The sequence below is a fragment of the Heptranchias perlo genome, chromosome 30 (assembly GCF_035084215.1).
Source record: "Heptranchias perlo isolate sHepPer1 chromosome 30, sHepPer1.hap1, whole genome shotgun sequence".
NCBI classification, from domain to species: domain Eukaryota; kingdom Metazoa; phylum Chordata; class Chondrichthyes; order Hexanchiformes; family Hexanchidae; genus Heptranchias; species Heptranchias perlo.
Genome location: NC_090354.1, coordinates 3,479,043 through 3,497,923, shown reverse-complemented (window position 1 = coordinate 3,497,923; position 18,881 = coordinate 3,479,043). Strand labels below are relative to the sequence as shown.

General features: G+C 36.6%; 3 protein-coding genes across 5 annotated transcripts in view; all 3 read left to right on the top strand.

Annotated features, from left to right (window-relative positions):
* Positions 1 to 18,881, top strand: part of hoxb3a (homeobox B3a) — a 90,470-nt gene that overhangs the window by 18,808 nt on the left and 52,781 nt on the right. The window lies entirely within an intron of this gene.
* Positions 1 to 18,881, top strand: part of hoxb8a (homeobox B8a) — a 38,786-nt gene that overhangs the window by 18,812 nt on the left and 1,093 nt on the right. For 2 of the 3 annotated variants that reach the window (XM_067969394.1, XM_067969392.1), the window contains exon 2: positions 17,883 to 18,600. In XM_067969394.1, the coding sequence (XP_067825495.1) occupies positions 18,174 to 18,600 (427 nt within the window). In that variant the 5' untranslated portion in view covers positions 17,883 to 18,173. Of the gene's footprint in view, positions 1 to 836; positions 1,229 to 17,882; positions 18,601 to 18,881 lie in introns of those variants that run through there. The other variant, XM_067969393.1, reaches the window with a different exon arrangement.
* hoxb9a (homeobox B9a) lies at positions 4,804 to 9,915 on the top strand. Its single transcript, XM_067969390.1, has 2 exons — positions 4,804 to 7,527; positions 8,225 to 9,915. Exons 1-2 carry the CDS (start codon positions 7,011 to 7,013, stop codon positions 8,464 to 8,466), a joined length of 759 nt encoding a protein of 252 aa, XP_067825491.1. The 5' UTR covers positions 4,804 to 7,010; the 3' UTR covers positions 8,467 to 9,915.

Below are 18,881 nucleotides of genomic sequence, written 5' to 3'. Positions count from 1 at the left end.
AAACCCAGCTTGTAACATGCCATGAGTGCCGATTATACCTCTTGCAGTGAACGTACACCCTTAGTGGACATTATACACTATAACTAAAATGTGTTTGTACTTAAGAATAGCGTGTATTTTAAATGTTCATCAAAATATCTGACATTTAATACAAACAAACTATGGTGGTCTGTCGTCTCAATTAGTTTTACATGCGTGTTTTTAGATAGAGATTTGTCAGATACTAAATGTGTAATGTTGGATAAAGTGTAATATTTATTTTTTTTAAAAGTAAAGAAACTTGTTATACCAAAGACTATTAACGTTGTGTCCATCACCTCTTGTCTATTGCTAAGCACACTGAACTCCGCACAATGCCCTTGTAAGTGGGTGGGGGGGGGGGGGGGGGCGTGGGGGTGTGGGGGGGGGGGGGGGGGTGGGGGTGTGGGGGGGGGGGGGTGTGGGGGTGTGGGGGGGGGGGTACAAAGAACTGTTAATACTTGGTCAAAATCATTGTCACTGTAAATCCACCAATAACTGTTTAAATGAAATATTTTAATTTCATGGTGTATAATAAATGTTGGCAGGATTTTTTTATAGCATGTTCTGTATATTTCACGGCTTAAAGTCGTTGCATTATTCCCTTGGCCTTGTTACGGGTCAATATTAAAATGCAGATTTAAAGAAAAATGTGTTTGGCTGGATTTCCGTAATTCTTAATACGTTTCTTAATGTTTAAACGTCTGCTTAAGTATTACTGTGGCCATTTACCCGCTAGTGGCTCTTTCTTCAAGCCTGGCTCGTGTATATCATGGATGGTGGTTGGCTGATTGTGAACCCGTGAAATTGACCTGAAATGGACAAGTTGATGGTTGAGAGAAAAAAAACAGGGGATTCCGACGCTTCCAGCCCTAAAGAAAACCCTGCAGTTTGAAATTTATTTGGTATCCGGTGTCGGTGATTTAAATACCATCGAGACGGTCGTAATTTGACTGTGGGCACTGACGATGCTCCACGGACGACTACGTCTGCTTTTGTAAAGTTTTATGGCTTGTAAATATGTTTGGCAAGTTGCTGTCATGTAGGACTTGTTGGACTTGGGCAGTTTGGCTCCGAGTGGCATGCCACACAACATAGCTTTGAGATCAGGAAAATGGTCACGCTTTTCTTTTCTTGACAAACTTCAAGTGGAATCCCGCTAACTTTTGCCCAAATTTGCCTTCAAGGCTTTGGAAAACAGATGAGAATGGTAGGACATTTTTGTCACGTTTAACTGTGTTTTGCCAGCGACCCCTTTGTAAGGCTGGTTACAGCTGCGTTGACTTTGGGGGACTTTGAATGTTTGGTTTTACTAAGTTTGTTGTTACAACAGCCTAGTGACTGGTTTTAAAAAGTGAAAACCTTGATCCATTACTATGGTAACGATGGAGTATAGTGATGCCTGTTGCTTCAGATTCTTAAATGTTTATTTGCACGATAAATACGAACGAAGCAAGGCCAAAATGATGCAATCTGCCCTGTTGGAATAATTAAACAGAGATAGATGCAATTTTGGAGCCGTCGGTGATTGTGAGATTTCTAACCATCCTCCCTCATTTTTCTTTCTTTTTTTATTAATTGAATTATTTTTTAAAGAATAATGTCTAGCCAAACCATATCTCGCAATGCTGGACTTTATTTTACTGTTCGAATTGAACTCGACTCGTTAGGTCCAGTCTATGGCGCAAGCGAAATGGAACTGCTGTGTGACTTAGGTAGTTTCATGTTGTTGGGCTTCTGTTTGATCGCAGTGACAAGAAACTGCCTGAATTACTCCAGTTATTGTCATCGCAAACTTTTGGATTTTAGTTAAAAAGAGGAATCTCTGGTATTTTGCTACCCGAAGACATGGTTTCTGTAGGAAAACATTTTATATATTACGAAGATGTAGAAGTATGGTGCAGCTAACGATGCCTAGCGTGGAATTCTTATTGCGGATTAACTGAAATATATCTCTGTCTAATTGTCTATTTATCTGATGCGCGGATAGACTCTAACATGTCAATTTCTGTGCAAGCACGTGCATGAATAGCATGGCAACGTTTTAAATAGTACAAATTATGCATATTTTCTGGGGGTAAATATTGGAATTGTATTGTGTTTGCAAAGGTGACTAATTGGCTCTGCTTTTCTATTATTTAAGATCTAACTGCGTAGATAGATAGATCGATCGATGTACGTATAGATAGAGAGATAGATAGATAGATAGAGTGATAGATAGATAGAGAGATAGAGAGATAGATAGATAGAGAGATAGATAGATAGAGAGATAGATAGATAGATAGATAGAGAGATAGATAGATAGAGAGAGAGATAGATAGATAGAGAGATAGATAGATAGAGAGATAGATAGATAGAGAGATAGATAGATAGATAGATGGGGCACTTGTGTAAAGCTTTCTTCCAGGCATGAGTCAGCGGGTAATATCTGCACAGTTTATATCCATTAAAGAAGTTATTTCAGACTTTAAAAACAGAGAAGCTTAAATGCATCGAACAAGGATGAAAATGAACAGATGACCAACACGATTAGTTCTATAGTGCATTATTTTTGGTCCGTGAAGTAACGTTTCTACCCTTGGATTATGATCTAAGGAAAACACTCACGGCTCAGAGCGGTTTTCATTCGTTCAATGTCAAGTTATCAATGCTTCTAGTCTTGCAATACTTGTATTATTTTATCTTGCTATAATGCAATTTATCCAGACATAACTAGTAATGTAAATGCTCAGTCTATCGCAACGTCATTTTATATTAAATAAAAGAGGCCGGAACGATATTATTGCAGCCAGGCACGTCTTACTATATTTCATAGCATTTTTAACTGGAGGCATCCAATTATAAACACATAAGGCAAGCCTTCGATTAGTCCCTTTCCCCCGGATGAGGAAGCTTTAGTATCGTTGATACCGTTTTATTGTTTGGTTAGTTCAAATATAAAAGTATAAACTGAACGAGTTTGCGCAGATATTCTTCAATTCGTTCACTTTCACGGTCAGTTTGAAATCTGGGGTACCTGCAAATTTGTTATCGAATACTGTTTAAAATACACACGGAGACACATACACATCGGCCACTTAGCCCGCCGAGTGATTTTAAGAATAGAATTGCATTAAAGGAAAAAGGAAAATCTTGATATTACATTTTAACATCAGTTGGATATCAGAGCGTGTTCCAATCAGGGGTTGAATCCTTGGATTTTTTTTACGAGGTGTGGTGTGCTATTTATTGTAAAGGATTTTGATTTGTTTTCCTGCTCATCTGCATATTTCCAATGTACTATGAAATGAGCCAAACGGGGGAATACAACAAAGAAACTCGTTACTTTTAAAGATGTCACAGCGCTTATAACTACACTAAAATTATTAGGTTGGTAGGATTGTACAATGTGCTGTGTAGCCTGGAGCAAAGGGCCTACTTTCTTGTATAGCTAGGCCTCAGCTAAACCTCCTTCGACTAAATGTGCTGTTCTCACCCAAATGGCCTGCAGCGACCCCGAACGACGTAACTTTTCCCATTCATGATGCCAGTGGCTGCTGTTTGGAGACATTCGCCATTTTTGGTTGGCAGAGATCCGAATATGTGCTTTTAAAAAAGCCTTTTTAAAACTCTAAATACATTCGGAATATATAAGAAAAGCCCATAATTCGCCACAATAAAAACATATAGACTGCAACAATATATTAAGCAAAGATACTGCGAATGCAGCAATATAATCTTTTATCCTTTTTATAGACTTATATTGTTAAAATGCGGTTCCTATTCGTTGCGCCCAAGTTAAATTTTGCATGTTTTCCATATAGATACTAGCGCATAGTTTCTGTTAGTGAACTTAATATATGAATGCATTCTTTAAATAAACCCATAATACAGAAAACTGTACTGTTACTAACCATTTGGGAATGCACATTTTACTTTATTGACAGTGAAACTCTATACTATATTGAACAATCATTTTTAAAACTACTAAGTTTGTACATTTAAGACTTTTTTGGTTGTAAATTGAGAACTTTGCAAGAATCCAACCGCTACCTAGAATTTCTATTCGAACGGGATAGAGTAATGATGGTGCTAGTTCCAGATTATCGCTTTAAAAATAATTCCGAATAAGAGATGGGCAGGTGTCTTTGAACCTGCTGATGTAAACTGTCTTTTAACATTTGCACAATAATACACAAGCCGATTGACAGTTTTCAGGTTAAGGTACATTCAAATATGAGCGGATACATCGGCATGCTTTGAATAAATAGATTAAAATATATTATTTGGACAAATTAAATCACTAAAGCTGATTTTCGCCCACTTGGTGCACTTCGAAAAATACTAAATTTTTTACATTTTAAAAATATACTTTTTCTTGCAGTAGAAATAAATATATCTACAAATGAAATTTCTTAGAAGATCATATCGAAATAATTATATCTCATAACTTTACTAATTAAATATAAACTATTCTAACGAATTCCTATTTAAATATATGACAGCTTGTTTTTAACTTTGCTCCCTGGCCTTCGGTCACAGTGACTGCAGAAGCGATAATATAAACAACAATCACCAACATATGTGGATGCAACTTTTTACTCTTGGTTCAAGCATCCGTTTGCTACCCAATTTACAGACACAGTGTGAAAGTCAGGCAGACTCTTGTACTGCACAATTTTGCTGCTGAAATAATCTTTCTTTTAGTATTTCGACTGTGTTTGAAAACTATGGATAATATTGTTTTAAAACAATCGTCACGTCAAACTGAAACCTATCTCTCATCTTAACGATTTTAAAAAACGTTTTAAAGTATACAGTCTTGAAATGTGGACTGTTGTCAAATTATTTTTCTTTAGTTTACCCCTGAATTTCGGAAATCATTGTGGAAGCAAAATTAAACTTTTTGAACGAGGGTGCAGGAGAGAGAATAAGAACGTTCTTTTAAAATCACATACACCGTTAGTCAAGGCAAGTAAAAAATACAAAATAATCCCAAGAATGATGTTCACATTTGTGCATATTTTGAAGAATAAATTCCAAGATGCTAACAACCAATTTGAACACATAGGTGTAGGTTCACACGGATCTGTTCTAATATTTGGATAGTCTCCCTTGTGTTCACATCAAGCTGGCTTATAGTTTATCCAGGTTCTTGCAAGTATTTTGTAAATTATTTTTAAAACGGTAAGATCCTTTTCGAGACTCAAGATATAGTGAGGATCCAATCATAACATTAAGGAATACGCAGATATTATCCTCAGCATGTGACATTCTCAATACCCAGAAACTCACTTGTGATATTTTAATGGCGGTTGCTATTGTTCACCAGCAGTCCATCTGACAGTCCACGGCTTGTCAGTATAACCGCTCCAAAATTAAGACTGAAATGTTGGTCCAATGATTTGTGATTTCAAACAAATGAACATCCATTTATATTTAAAATAATTTCTTCCTGAATTGAATAATGCAGCTTATTGCATTAATTTTACAAAATGAAAGTTTAACAAAAAACGTCGTCTAACCGTGTGTTGGTGAGTGTAAACAAGTCGCCACTTGTTGTAATCTTATTGCCTTCGCCATTGCTCGCCCTGCGGTTTGACTAATATCCAAGTCTCTTCAACCGCAAAGTCTTTGTATGAGCTGAATCACATCAAATCAAGTTATCTCAACCAACCTTCTAAATTAATTTGTTGCAAACCAGTACATTGTCAGTTGTCATTAATGAGTTACATTAAGGAATTGGTTTGGTAAGTTAGAAAGCCGAGCAGTTTCCTACCTATATAGACCCCTCACTACCCATTAAATTTTGTCCATATTTGTGAATTTCGCCATTTTTTGTATCAGTTTTTAATGGATGAAGTCGAATGTGATCTTAGAACTTCCATTCATAATTTCGCCCTAGCTTCACGATGCAAATATCTTGCTTGGTACTTATTCTCACGGAAAGGGCGGCTCCTTAAACAGATGCAAAAGATAACAAGGGAAGTCGTGGATTTAACTTACAACTTATTAACCTGTAACAGTTTATGCATATATATTTTAAAAAACATCGTAATTATTCACTCGTTCACTGTAATTCAACATTGTTTAAAATATGGACTTTCCTTTCTCCTAAAGCAGTCTTGAGAGTAATTTAAAAGCACCCAGCCTTATAATGCAGAATATTATGAAGCCGTGTCTTTAATGTAACTGTGAGCTTTAAAACATTACAAAGGGAACAAAAGGAAGTTGATGGTTGAGAATGCAGGAACTGGAACAAGAAACTGTCTTTAATCCAATTCGTTCTAGCCCTGCTCAATTGCGGACTTTTGTCCAAATTAAAATGTGAAAGAAAAGTAAAGCATTGGCTTGTCACGGTTTGTGATGTAATTTTCACGACAATCTCTGCTGTATAAAGTTTAAATTTGCTATACTTACAATGCACACATATTTCATTCAATGGGACCAGAACCTCGGGTTACATTATAAACTCAAATCTGGGCGTTCCAAACCGCCAAACTCACCAGTTTCGTGTACCCATCAAACGCAAATATCGCAAGAATTATCTGCTACGATGTTTGCATTTAATACGTTTTATGTTGTTGGTTTAAGATAATAACAGTAATAATAAGACTAACGATTATGAGACCTGGTGTGGGAATTTGTCACACGAGATAAGATTGATTAGGAAGCAAAATAGTTCCTTAAAAGATTGTCTTTTAAAATTAATCACGTTTTGTATTGTTAAGGAAAGTTGTACAATATGTATATATGTGAGTTACTGTTCGTTTTTTAAATCCCATTTCACCTCTAAAAGTATTTAATACGGGGGGCGATGTTAATTGTTTAACCCCCATTGCGGATTGATTTACGTTTTATTGTCGCTTTGTCGGCCTCATGAAAACTTTAACCAATCGTTTCGCAGATAGCCCACAACATATTAGCTAACTCTACTTTGTTAGTTGAGAAGTTGAGAGAACAATTTCTAGTCTTACATATAATTTCCCAATGAATCGAAGTGATGTTTGACAATGTCGATCTCTGGTGCTATTAGTAACTATTTTGTCGATTCTCTTATAAGTCATGAAAACGAGGAGACGCCAGCAGCAAAGCTCACTTCGGGGCAATATATAGTCTCCAGACAGCCGGGGCTCCCCGAGCACCCCGACTTTCCTGCTTGTAATTTTCAGCCGAAATCTCCCGTGTTCGGCACCTCTTGGGCCCCCGTGTACGCTCAGCCCTCTGCCAATGCCTCCACATTGTACCATCCATACGTCCAGTCACACCCCATCCCGCCTGATAGCAGGTACATGCGGTCCTGGTTAGACTCGACCCCTAGGACCGTGGCCGTACCCGGGATACAGTCCAGCGTTCACGATTCATTGAAAACAGAGTCACTCGCGGGTCACGGCGGGGAAACCTTACCAGCGGCGCTCCGAAAATTACACGGGGAATCTCTGGTGAGCGAAACCATCAGCTCCAGAAAAGCGCCGTGCTTTGAAGACAGTATGTGTGAAGAGAAGAGGGACAAAGAGACATCAGAACAAAGTAAGTTGTTCGGAAAATGTACTTGATTTATCTCAGAATGTTTATCGTTTACGAAAATCAAGCAAAAACGAGACTGAAATAAGGTTCTAATTTAGAGGCAGTTTACTTCCAGTTTAGCTACACGTATTTAACTGGTTTTATATTGCTTGTTACTTTATGCGCCTCAGTTCTGTTTTATGAGCTACACAAGTCACCACCTGCAAACTTCTAATGACGGGTTTGCCAGACGATCCTCTACGAGGCAATAAATACATTAATGAATTAATAAAGCATATTTTTTCCTTGCAATTTTCTGTTTGAATCAATCTTTTGAAGAACAGTGAGCGAAAATTTGCGGAACCTTCTTTATGTGAAGTCGTTGAGAAAGAAAAAAAAGAAAGCAATTTATACAATGCTGTCGGGGCTTAGCGTTTACATCTCAATTACAAACGTAGTAATAAACAGCAAAAATAAATCTAAACCATCCGAGGGCGCCCAGCGGTTTCCAGTTTAGTAACACACTTTACTGAGGGAAAGACGCTTAGGAATATGACCACAACAGAACATACTATCTCAATTCTTAGCTGCATAGATACCATTTTGGAAGAGTCACCCCATTCCCATTGCAAAGTTAGAAGTGCATAGAAGAAATATGATCGCATTATAATTCTTATTCTGATCTGATTTTCTTCCCCCTCTCTCCTCCACTCATCATCAGATAACCCTTCTGCAAATTGGTTACACGCTCGTTCGACAAGGAAGAAAAGATGTCCTTACAGCAAATATCAGACCCTGGAGTTGGAGAAGGAGTTTCTATTCAATATGTACCTCACCAGGGACCGCAGGCACGAAGTGGCACGTCTTCTCAACCTGACTGAAAGACAAGTCAAAATCTGGTTTCAGAACAGGAGGATGAAGATGAAAAGACTCAGTAAGGAGCACGTAAAAGAGTTCGAGTGACTAGCTGTTGAGCTTAAACTTTAGCGAGTAGCCGGTTATTGCTATCACTGCAATATATCCTTAAACCACTGTAGTTCTGAGAAAACCAACATCCTTCCACAGCAAAGAATAGCCAGAATGTAAGGGTTTAACATCCAGCAATTCGGCTATTTATTTCGAACATTTTAGTGCATTCATTCAGGGAATAGAGTCACGTGTAAAGGATTTTATTGCAGGATATTAAGAGATACAACTTCCTCTCATTCTCATCCACTATAACAGCCAAAGAGAGGAGCGAGCTTTTATTCCGGCTACGTTTTCTCTCTTTGTGGCTTAAAAAGAAACTTCAGGTTATTTATAAATTATTACAATTTCTGTGAGTGTTTTGGTGATGGCCTTTGCCGCGGGACTGGGCTGGCCCGCGCTCCAAAGCACCATTTTGCAAAAAAGGATCTTTTTAACCTACGATTAAATATATATTTTTAATCATTGTTGTTCGCAATGATTTAACACGACTTATTTTCATTTGTTTACATGCAAATTGAATGTTTATAAAAACCATTTCGAACCACATTGCGGTTGTTTTAAGTGCTGTTTCCCCCGATCCCTGTATCTCTTTGATTTGAGACCTTGCCTGTTTCAATGGAAGAGTAGTTACTATTTAAACCGATTGATAATATAATTTGCGATCACTATTTCTGTAGACTTTAGTCTGCGTGTTTGAGTGAGTGTGAGTCTGTCGATTTTATTTTTATGTGCAACACGATACTCCTAAGGTTTAAATTAGTAGCTTTCACGTTTGGGTGCCTGTACCCTTTGTTAAGACTTTGTATAACTATGGGTAACTATTACCACGTGGCTCTTTAAAAAATGGTTTAATATTGTAGTAAGCACGTTTAACTGTGGTCGAAGCGAAAATTTAACGATCTGTAATAAAGAAATTGATGACATTTTAGAAATAAAATACTGTTTAGGAATAATCTGGCGAAGGGACTCGCATTGTGTTTGCCTATCAGCTTACACAAAAGGAAGTCGACAAAACGGATCAGCTCAAAGGGATAAATTGTAGCAAAGTTAACATTCCAGATGACAACTTGTAAAATATTTCTCAATATCTCTCTGTCTCCGTCCGGTTTGGAGCTGGTGTATGTTCTGAGTTTTGTAGCTGTGTGCACATTTTACATTTAAGGTGAATGAACAACTATTTTACCTAAAAGCACCCCAATTAAAGGCAACAATTGCTTTTAGTTTCTTTTTATCTGCAGCTATCCGACGTCAACAGCGCGCGGTTGCACTATTCTTATGTGATTTATTATTAATAATAATAGTAATAATAAATGAAACCCACTGAATGGTGAAAAACATTTTGAACCCACCGTTCTCTGTACACCTAACACCACAATCAGTAGATGGAAATATATGAATGTATTAAAAACGGCTGCAAAATAAATGCTGGTGAAAGTTTGGAAACGGATGTTTCGGCGTGAGCTTGCCTCTCCTTTTTAAAGTCTTGCCTCATTCCTGGTTGTGAATGTGAACCCCTCCCTGTGCCTGATGGCTGAGAACCAGACCCATTAAAAAAAATATTAGAAAGAAAAATATTTATTAAATAAGCTTCGTCAATAATTACAAATAGAGATTGAAAAGAAGTATTTGGAAGCAGAAATAAAAGTCCATTCTTAAAATCTCAAACAAGGTCAAAGGAATCAAAGTATTTACCTGATAAACCATGAGACAATTATTGAGAAGAAACGCCAGTGTTTATACCAGACATACGGACTAAAAGTAATTCAGTAATTTTATCTTTCAATTCGTGGGCTTTTCCGATAAATCCTCTCTAACAGTGGACACAATGGCGGTCGTCAATAGAACAGCAGAGAAAGGAATACGCACAACTGCAGAGAAGAAGCATAAAGCTAGGCAAAGTGTCCCTATAAATAAAGCTAAATCAAAATGCCTCCGTCTCATGAAGGAATCTTGACTGGGGTATCTCGCCGAATGAGACATAATCTCAAGTTGTTGATACGGATATAAGATTCAGAAACTCATAAAATTTGGCTCCATCCCAGGGTAGTTAGTCGACATTCAGTAAGTTACTCACTTACCTTCCATGCTTTTATCATTACAGGATCTGAAATATCAGTTAATTTGTGTTCTTTTGATCCATTAATTAACTCCCCACGAAACAAATTATAAACTAAAAACCTAACCGCATTTTTCTGCTGTTAACTTTGCATATTTTATTCTCTGATTCATATCATAAAGTATGTAAGTTCATTACTTATTATTTTGCACAAGCTGCATCTTAAGCATCACAGTTATTGGAACAAAATAAAATGCATGGGGAATTCGAACGTAAAATCTAACGTATTTATACATGGAGGAAATTATATATTGTAACAGAATTTACATAAACTATTAAGAAGAAAAAAAGAACCCGTTGTCCATGTTCTGCTAGTTTAGTTGCATTGTTTATTGTTATAATAAATGTGCTAAGTAATATTCCTTCGATCGGCCTATTTAACTTGAATTTTGAATAAGACAATATTTCAACACTCTTTACTCTCTTTGGAAGTTTCAAGTCGCCTCTCTTGCTTTAGCAGATAGAGGGAATTTATATTAAACCCTTGTTTCTCAGATGTGTATTCCATCTATCAATCATCTATATATATATCAATCTATGTACCTATCTATGTATCTATATATCTATCTCTATGCATATATATACAATATACATATATACATGTACACATATGTATATTTACATGTGTAAATATATATGTATATACACACATATGTGCTATATTATAGATGAGTATTGCAAGATGACTAAAATAAATGAATGTAGAAACCTATCGGCCTATTTGCTTACGTTACAACCATACATGTAATTGTATATTGCAAAAATGCGTTGATAACCAAAATTTAAAAACTACGAGAAATATTACTGAATCAATTATAAAATTAGTCATAGGAATTTGCACGCAACTACTAGGGATGTTGTAATGAAATGTATTTAAATTGAAGACAATAACACGCCAAACAAATATATCTTCAAATATTCATATGTATAAATCTCTGATAATAAGATGCATATTTCACCGTACTGGAAAGAAAAGCTGATCAATTTCATCGGGTCTTCAGGGTAGATGTCATTTTTGTTTGATTGTACTTTCAAAGCCTTCTTATTCTTGGCAATGCAAAACGGGATAATTAGAGGGGAGGGAGGGCAGCTGACCACTTTAAAACCTGTTCTTTAGGTTGGTTCAGTGGATGGGCTGCTATGGATATCTCATAGCCATATTAAAAAATAAATCTATGTTTAGATTCTTTAACACTGACATATTAGGGAAAGGGAAAATGCGATCGTTTGAAACAGTGTTTACTAGGCTAGATTAAAATAATTACAGTATCAGCATGTCGTATATTAAGACTAATGTAATATCAATTGTTTTCATTTCAATATTTTATCAAACACAAGAGACTCAAACGCATACAAAAAGAAAACAGAAATGAGCCTTGCTCCTCGGAGGAGGAGGAGTTAGGAAGTTGTCTGTCATTATAGGAAATTCAGTGTGGTGAGCTGCAATAAAATAATATGACCGTTGTAAAAGTTTATAGGGTATAAATTTCTGAAGGTTAAGAATTGAACGTCTGTAAAACAAACACAGCAAAGGGAAAACTTTCAGAACCTATTAAATTAAACTCACAATTGGAGGTGGCGAGCAATAAAAATATGGCTTTGAGTTTTATTTCTGAGGGGAAATACATAGGAACTGGATTTTTTTAGGGGAAACTTGCGGTGAATATTGTGGTGTAACCAAAATGCTTTTTAGACTCTAAAGCAAGCGACGCCCTCTTTTGTTCTACTTCCTAACCATTTCAGGCTGCCAGAAATTGCTGCAATAAAAAGCTATACGGAGTCTGGCGAGACGTCTGGAGCGGGGGCTTTGGCTGTGTTTACAACCCCGCGCCTATGCCTGGGACTTTATTCTAAAGCAGAATGCCCAATTGTTTAGTCTCGGAGGTGGAGACAATAGAGTTCTGAAAGCTTTTTTTCTCCCTTTTTTCTTTTTCTTCTTCCTCTTCTTTACTGCCCTTTAGGAATTTGGGTTGTTAGCAATCCGCTACAGCACTACACTAAGGATGTGGTTTATTGGTACTGTCTACGATTGTATGGGATGATGGAATTGAAGAGCTTAAATATTCTTCCTTCGCCGCGGTTTGGGTCTAATGAATTCTTTATAGTCAGATTTTATCGCTCTATTGCGCATATTTGCTAATGCTTTTTTCACCCTGTGTTTTTTTAAAGTCCAAAATACTTCGCCCTGATTCCAGTAGGTGGCGGCATTGTTCCACCAAACCCAGTCATGGTGATTCACTGGACGTTAGTCGAAGAACCGGGATTCAATACATATAACACATACTTAAAAAGCATACAGCTCCTGCTTCAATTACCCCAGCCTTTCTTGCTTGGTCCTGTTGCACGATACCTTAAAAAATAAAATATCAAAAATCCTGTCTAAAACTTTGACTCAATCAGCTATTTTGTTCCGTGTTTGCAAATTGTCACGAAAATTAATTTAACATTTATCTTCATTACTATATGTTCATCTGTGCCACGTTTTATGTAGTTTTATTATTTTCAAACTGCTTTATGAAACTGAGAAGCCCACAGAAAAAAATAAGTTCGTCCATTAACGGCAGGATAGTCCACAATATGAGGCTAAAGTTAATAAATGAAAGAAGACTGTTCCAATGTAGCGAAATCACGAGGTTTGCTACGCTTGGGAAATATATAAAATGTTAAGGATTTGGACTTTTAACTATGCGCTCGCTCAGCTAAATATGTAACAAACGGGGTGTTTAATTTGCAGTTGGCTATTCTAAACGATGTATGTATTGGGAAAATAATTTGTTGTATTTCTTATTTAAAGGACATAAGTTATGTAGAAAAATGTTTTAAGTGTATATTTTCATTTCTGGATGCTTAGCTTCCAAATGAACTTTCAACCCCGTTACATTTCTCACATTTCAGTGCACGCACTTTTACATTGAGTCTATCGTAGATTGTAGAATAGATATTGATTATTGTTTGTGTGACCGTCTTCCTTTCAACAAACCATATACCACACATCTTCAATGTAATAGCCATCCGCATGCACATTTCCTACAGACTTGTTTCCCGACCTTGCTGATTTATTCTTTCTCAGACTTTATTGATTTCGCTTTTATCTGTTGCATGATTTTAAAAGGTGTACAGTTTAGGTAACCACCCCTCTGTCTGTCTCCGTATTTAAATCAAATTGCAGACCTGTTTTATATATAACAGAAAAGGACGCGTGTAACAATTTCCTGCGATAGGATTTGCACAAGAAGAGAACTGACTGCAACATTATGTAAAAGCAAAACTGGAATTTCGTCCTAGAGAAAGGCAAGACTTTACTTCAATCAGGATTGTTCTTTCTCTGTCTCCGTCCCTGTTTCTGTATCTGTTTCTTTTTCCGTCTCTGTCTTTCTCTGTGTCGCATTCTCCTGCACCATCATATCGTTTTGATAGATAACATGTTGTCTATAATTTCAGTAAAAAGAGAGTATTACACAAGGACGTTGAATGTAAGAATTTTGGTGATACTTTATTTTTGACTCCTTAAAGTTTTTACATAATTCTCCCAAGAACTACAGACATAGAATTGTATAAATAGCAGGATTACCATTTTTCAATAGGAATCCCGCTGTACATTTACAATGTATGTGAATGCAGGTGTTCGTGTGTGTGCATGTACTTCTCTCTCTCTCCCTGTTTCTATCTTTGTGCGCTTATAATATATATATTAGCAGGAACATAACAAGCATGTGGTTTTAGATTTCAAACTTGACAACTTTGATAACGTTTTCGCTTTTGTATAAGATACCAGCTTTCTATTAATTTCAGATTAAACTTCAGGCTATGCGATGCATCTGCTAAAAATATCAATAATAAGGAGGCATAAGTATACATACCCAGATACACAAATACATGCATTATACTAGTATTGCTCCATCTTCTACAGCATGCAACAGAGTTACACATCAATGGAACATAAAACTAAAACGCCAGCACCAACAATTATAACATTCTATATCGCTGTGATGCTGCATATTTATCAAAAGAACAACATTTTGTCTAAGTGCGGGGAATGTACTTCAGTTGCATGCATATGATGCCTGCAAAAATATATGTAAAATCATCTGTAAACGCACTAAGCAGAAGTAGGTTTATTCTCTGAATAGATTTGGAAATAAATCTCATCAGTATTTGTATGTGTTATTGTGTCTATGTGCATGATAGGTACCTGAAATATCATATTACGCACACACGTATATACATTTGTGTGTGTAGAAAGAGATTTATAGATGGGGTTTTTCAAATGGAATTAACAATATTTGACTGCATTTATAGCTAAACTTAGGAAATATATATGAATAGTTTCTAACAATATAAAACTACATCCATAAAATTACAGTCCTTGCTAATAAAGAGATTAAACACATTAAAAGCACAATGAAGCATTAATAGCGATATTAAATAAAGAGTCCAAAGCCATCCTAAAGCACGTCATGGCCGCAATACCTAATAAAACAACAATCACGTGGGTCCTCACGGGCTGGACACTCGGCAAGTTATACATTTTTATTTTGCCGTCAGAATTCTTTTTTCTAAAAACCTCAAATGATTAACCAGTTATAATAATCAGTAACAAGATGTTCACGTTTTAACAAGGTATTTTTGTGCGAACTTCGTGATGTTATTAGGTGTCTCGGTGGTCTGTGTTGGAGTTATATTACATCTTTTAAAACATTTTTTATCACTTTAAATCCTAGCATTTGTTACGCTATATTTAACATTATTTCCGGTAAGTTCGAGCCAAATATAAACAGAATTTAAACGGTTATAGACGAAAGTAATGATCATTACTAAAAACGAAAGTAAAAGTTAATATAACAATCGGAAAGTTGCCCTGTAATCTTGGAAAAAAAGAAAATAAGATTAAATTATTTTAACCTGAGTCAGAGATGCTTCAGTATTGACACCACCCCGGGTACCGGTAGTCGGAGAGGACAAACTTTCGAAGACGAACCTTTCTATTAATTATTACATTAGTGAGCTTAATTCAATCCCATTCCAGATACATTTAGTTTTTTACAGAAAGCTAATGCCACTTATACTAAAAACAAATCATTTAAACACAAGAACGTTCGCAGAATCGAATCATTTTTGAAAGTTGCTAAAGTATTTCACACAACTACGTTTTTAAAATGCATCCGAACATCTTTTCATTGCAAGGTCCTTATTCGGGTTTATTTGATCAGTTGACCGTATTTCACAGGCTGCACGTGCGATAAGTTAATAACATTTTTGCTATCAGTGTGTTTCATTATTTTACTACATGAGCCATACTCTAACTTTGGACGTCGATACTTTTACAACACCCGTGCGCTTAGTTCCTCGCCATCTGACGCATCCCATAATATTGCAGAATAGAATGGAAATTTGCAATCTAAGTATTATCAGTTTTTCTGCAACACTAACTTATTGAGAGGCTATATAGCAAAACCGTAAGTTTGTATATTATACTTAGATAGACAGAGTGATCCATAGATAAATATACAAATAGATAGGTAGAGAAGATAGAAATATGCATAATAAATATATGAATATGTAAAGTTTGAATATTGTTATATATTGCGTGTGTTCTTTGTGATGAATATTGCAAATAGAAGGTGTGCATATTCTGTCCATTGGTGTAAAAAGACTTCTATGCATACAGATCCAATGTAATCACATTTAGTAGCGTGTTGAATATAAGCACAATCTGTAGTATAAAGCAGGAGGGAAGTTTAAAACGAGCAATAAAGAAAATTAACAAAATGAGTTGTTGTTATCGGGTAGTAATGCATTAGCACAGATACCCGAAAGTTTTATTTACACCTTGCATTCAAACAAGCTCAGCTTTAACTAACTTTTAAACTGTTATGACACTGTTGATTTGGATCAAATGTGCGTTTATACATGGACATTCCTAGTGCTAACACAAAACAAGCCATTTGTAAGTGATTGAAATGCATGGTTAGATTTAGTATGATGTGGGATATCTGCCAAGGTGAGACAGATCGATTTTAACTTATTGTTACCTTCTTCATAACATCAGAATATCAGATCGGTCGTGAAGGAAAACGCTACGCCAATACAATACTGTGGTCCATACTAGTTGGTGGCAGGAAAATATCTTGCTTTCAGTTGTCACAAATAGACATAACACTTAAAAATAATACAGGTTCACTATAGCTCATTGTTACGGAGTTCCTTTTGTGCTTTAATACCAAATTATCATTTTGAAAATGTGAGCCAGAATTATAACACTTTCCCTCAAGTTTATACTCGATTTTAGAATCTAATGTGTCAACTCGTTATAAATAATTTCAACTTTTTTTAAATACATACATATATATATGTATACATAGCTATCAAATCTACGTATCATTTTATGAAAAAGAAAAAATGGATTCGAAGCAAATTCCTGCACGTCTTTAGTGAGCTTTCTTGTATGAACCGTTTATTCGGAATCACTGCTCTTGCCTTCACTCAGGAACCTTTGCATCTGGGTTGGAAACTAAAACTCTTTTAACGAGATCAAATTTGCGGTGTAACTTGTCACCCAATAACAAATAGTCCATTTTTTTAATGTTATGTTTAAAATAGTAAGCGGGAACAGAGCGTCCACTTCAGAAAACCTATATTTTACTGCTTCGCGCAGAGCGTCTCGTAAAAACACTAACTGCCGTTCACTGCGTGTTATAAACAATAACAGGCTGTGCTTTTATTACGCTTTATAGTTCCTTAATCTCTTTCCTATAGTTCTCAGATGACTGTTACTGTTCCAGAGTCCGTCCAAGCACCAGATAAAAGGCTTTATTAATAATAGGAAAACGGACCATTAAATTGTTAAATACCACTAGATTCCCCTATTCCTTAAGATAAAACATTTTCCAAAAAAAATTATCCCAAATAATTTGCGTTTGACTGTTACTGGACATGTCTCTACGCTGCAATAACTTGGAGGAAAAATAGCAATTAGATCCAAAGTTGATGGTAATTAGATTTTAGGTTTGCTACTGTACTTCCACGTCTTGTTGATGTAACTCTGACCTTTAAAAGAGACGCATATTCTCATTAAATGGTTTGGAAATTAACGTCAGACTGTCTATCCTTTACTTCCCAACAGCGTGGATACTTCCCCTTATCAATCTTTTGGTGGCGTATGTATTTCATCTGTTGTAAAGCGGCTGATATCCCGGTAATGAACATGGTTGAATATATTAATCCGCATATTCCCCCCTCTCTATCTTTCTCTCATTCCCTCTCTCTCTCACCATTCCCTTTTCACGCGGTGCAGTGTCCGTACGGAGTAAGCGAAGCCAATAGGACGTGGTTGAGGTAATAAATGCAAATTATCATGAAAAGAGACGGCAAAATATGAAACAACTCATTTGGGCTGAAGTAAATCACAGAAAACTGTTTATGAGTGAACCTCTTCACGAAGATGTGATACCAGGACACTATATGTTGAGATCAATAAGATGAAGGCTTAATTTTGTTTTTTTAAAAAAAATCTTGGCTTGTTTGTTTGTCTGATTACCAAACACTAAGTTCCCTCCGTTGAGCAGAGAGATCCTAGTCCTTCCCAATGAGCTCCTACTTTGTGAATTCGCTGTTTTCCAAGTATAAAAGTGGGGAGACTCTGCGCCCCAATTATTATGACTGTGGGTTCACCCAGGACCTGGGCGGCAGACCCACCGTGGTTTATGGACCCGGCACCGGGGGCAGCTTCCAACATCCGAGCCAGCTCCAGGATTTTTACCACCACGGCGCAGCGACCCTCTCCACCTCCGCGTATCAACAAAATCCATGTGCGGTGACGTGTCACGGGGATGCCGGCAGTTTCTACGGCTACGATGCCCTGCAAAGGCAGCCAATTTTCGCCGCCCAACAAGAGGCCGAGCTGGTCCAATATCCCGACTGCAAGTCGACGGTTAACAGCCTAGGAGAAGAGGCAGAGAATTCAGAACAGAGTTCATCTCCGACACAGCTTTTCCCGTGGATGAGACCGCAAGGTAAGGTTTTGAGAAGGGCCAGCAAGAAATAGAGGGAGACAGAAAGGAAAGGGATAAAACACACATACATACAAATTTAAGAACACAGAAAGGTTCATTTCCTGAGCCAATAAGGGAAACGCTGAAACTTTAGTGTTTTATGATTCTAAACTTCAGCACTTGTAAATTGCTTTATACTTTAATGATCCTGAAGGCGGTTTTTTATGTGTGGTATATTGCGTACTGTTTGTAGTTTTATTGCAGTTTTATGGCGTATTTTTCCTACGCTGATGAATACTGTT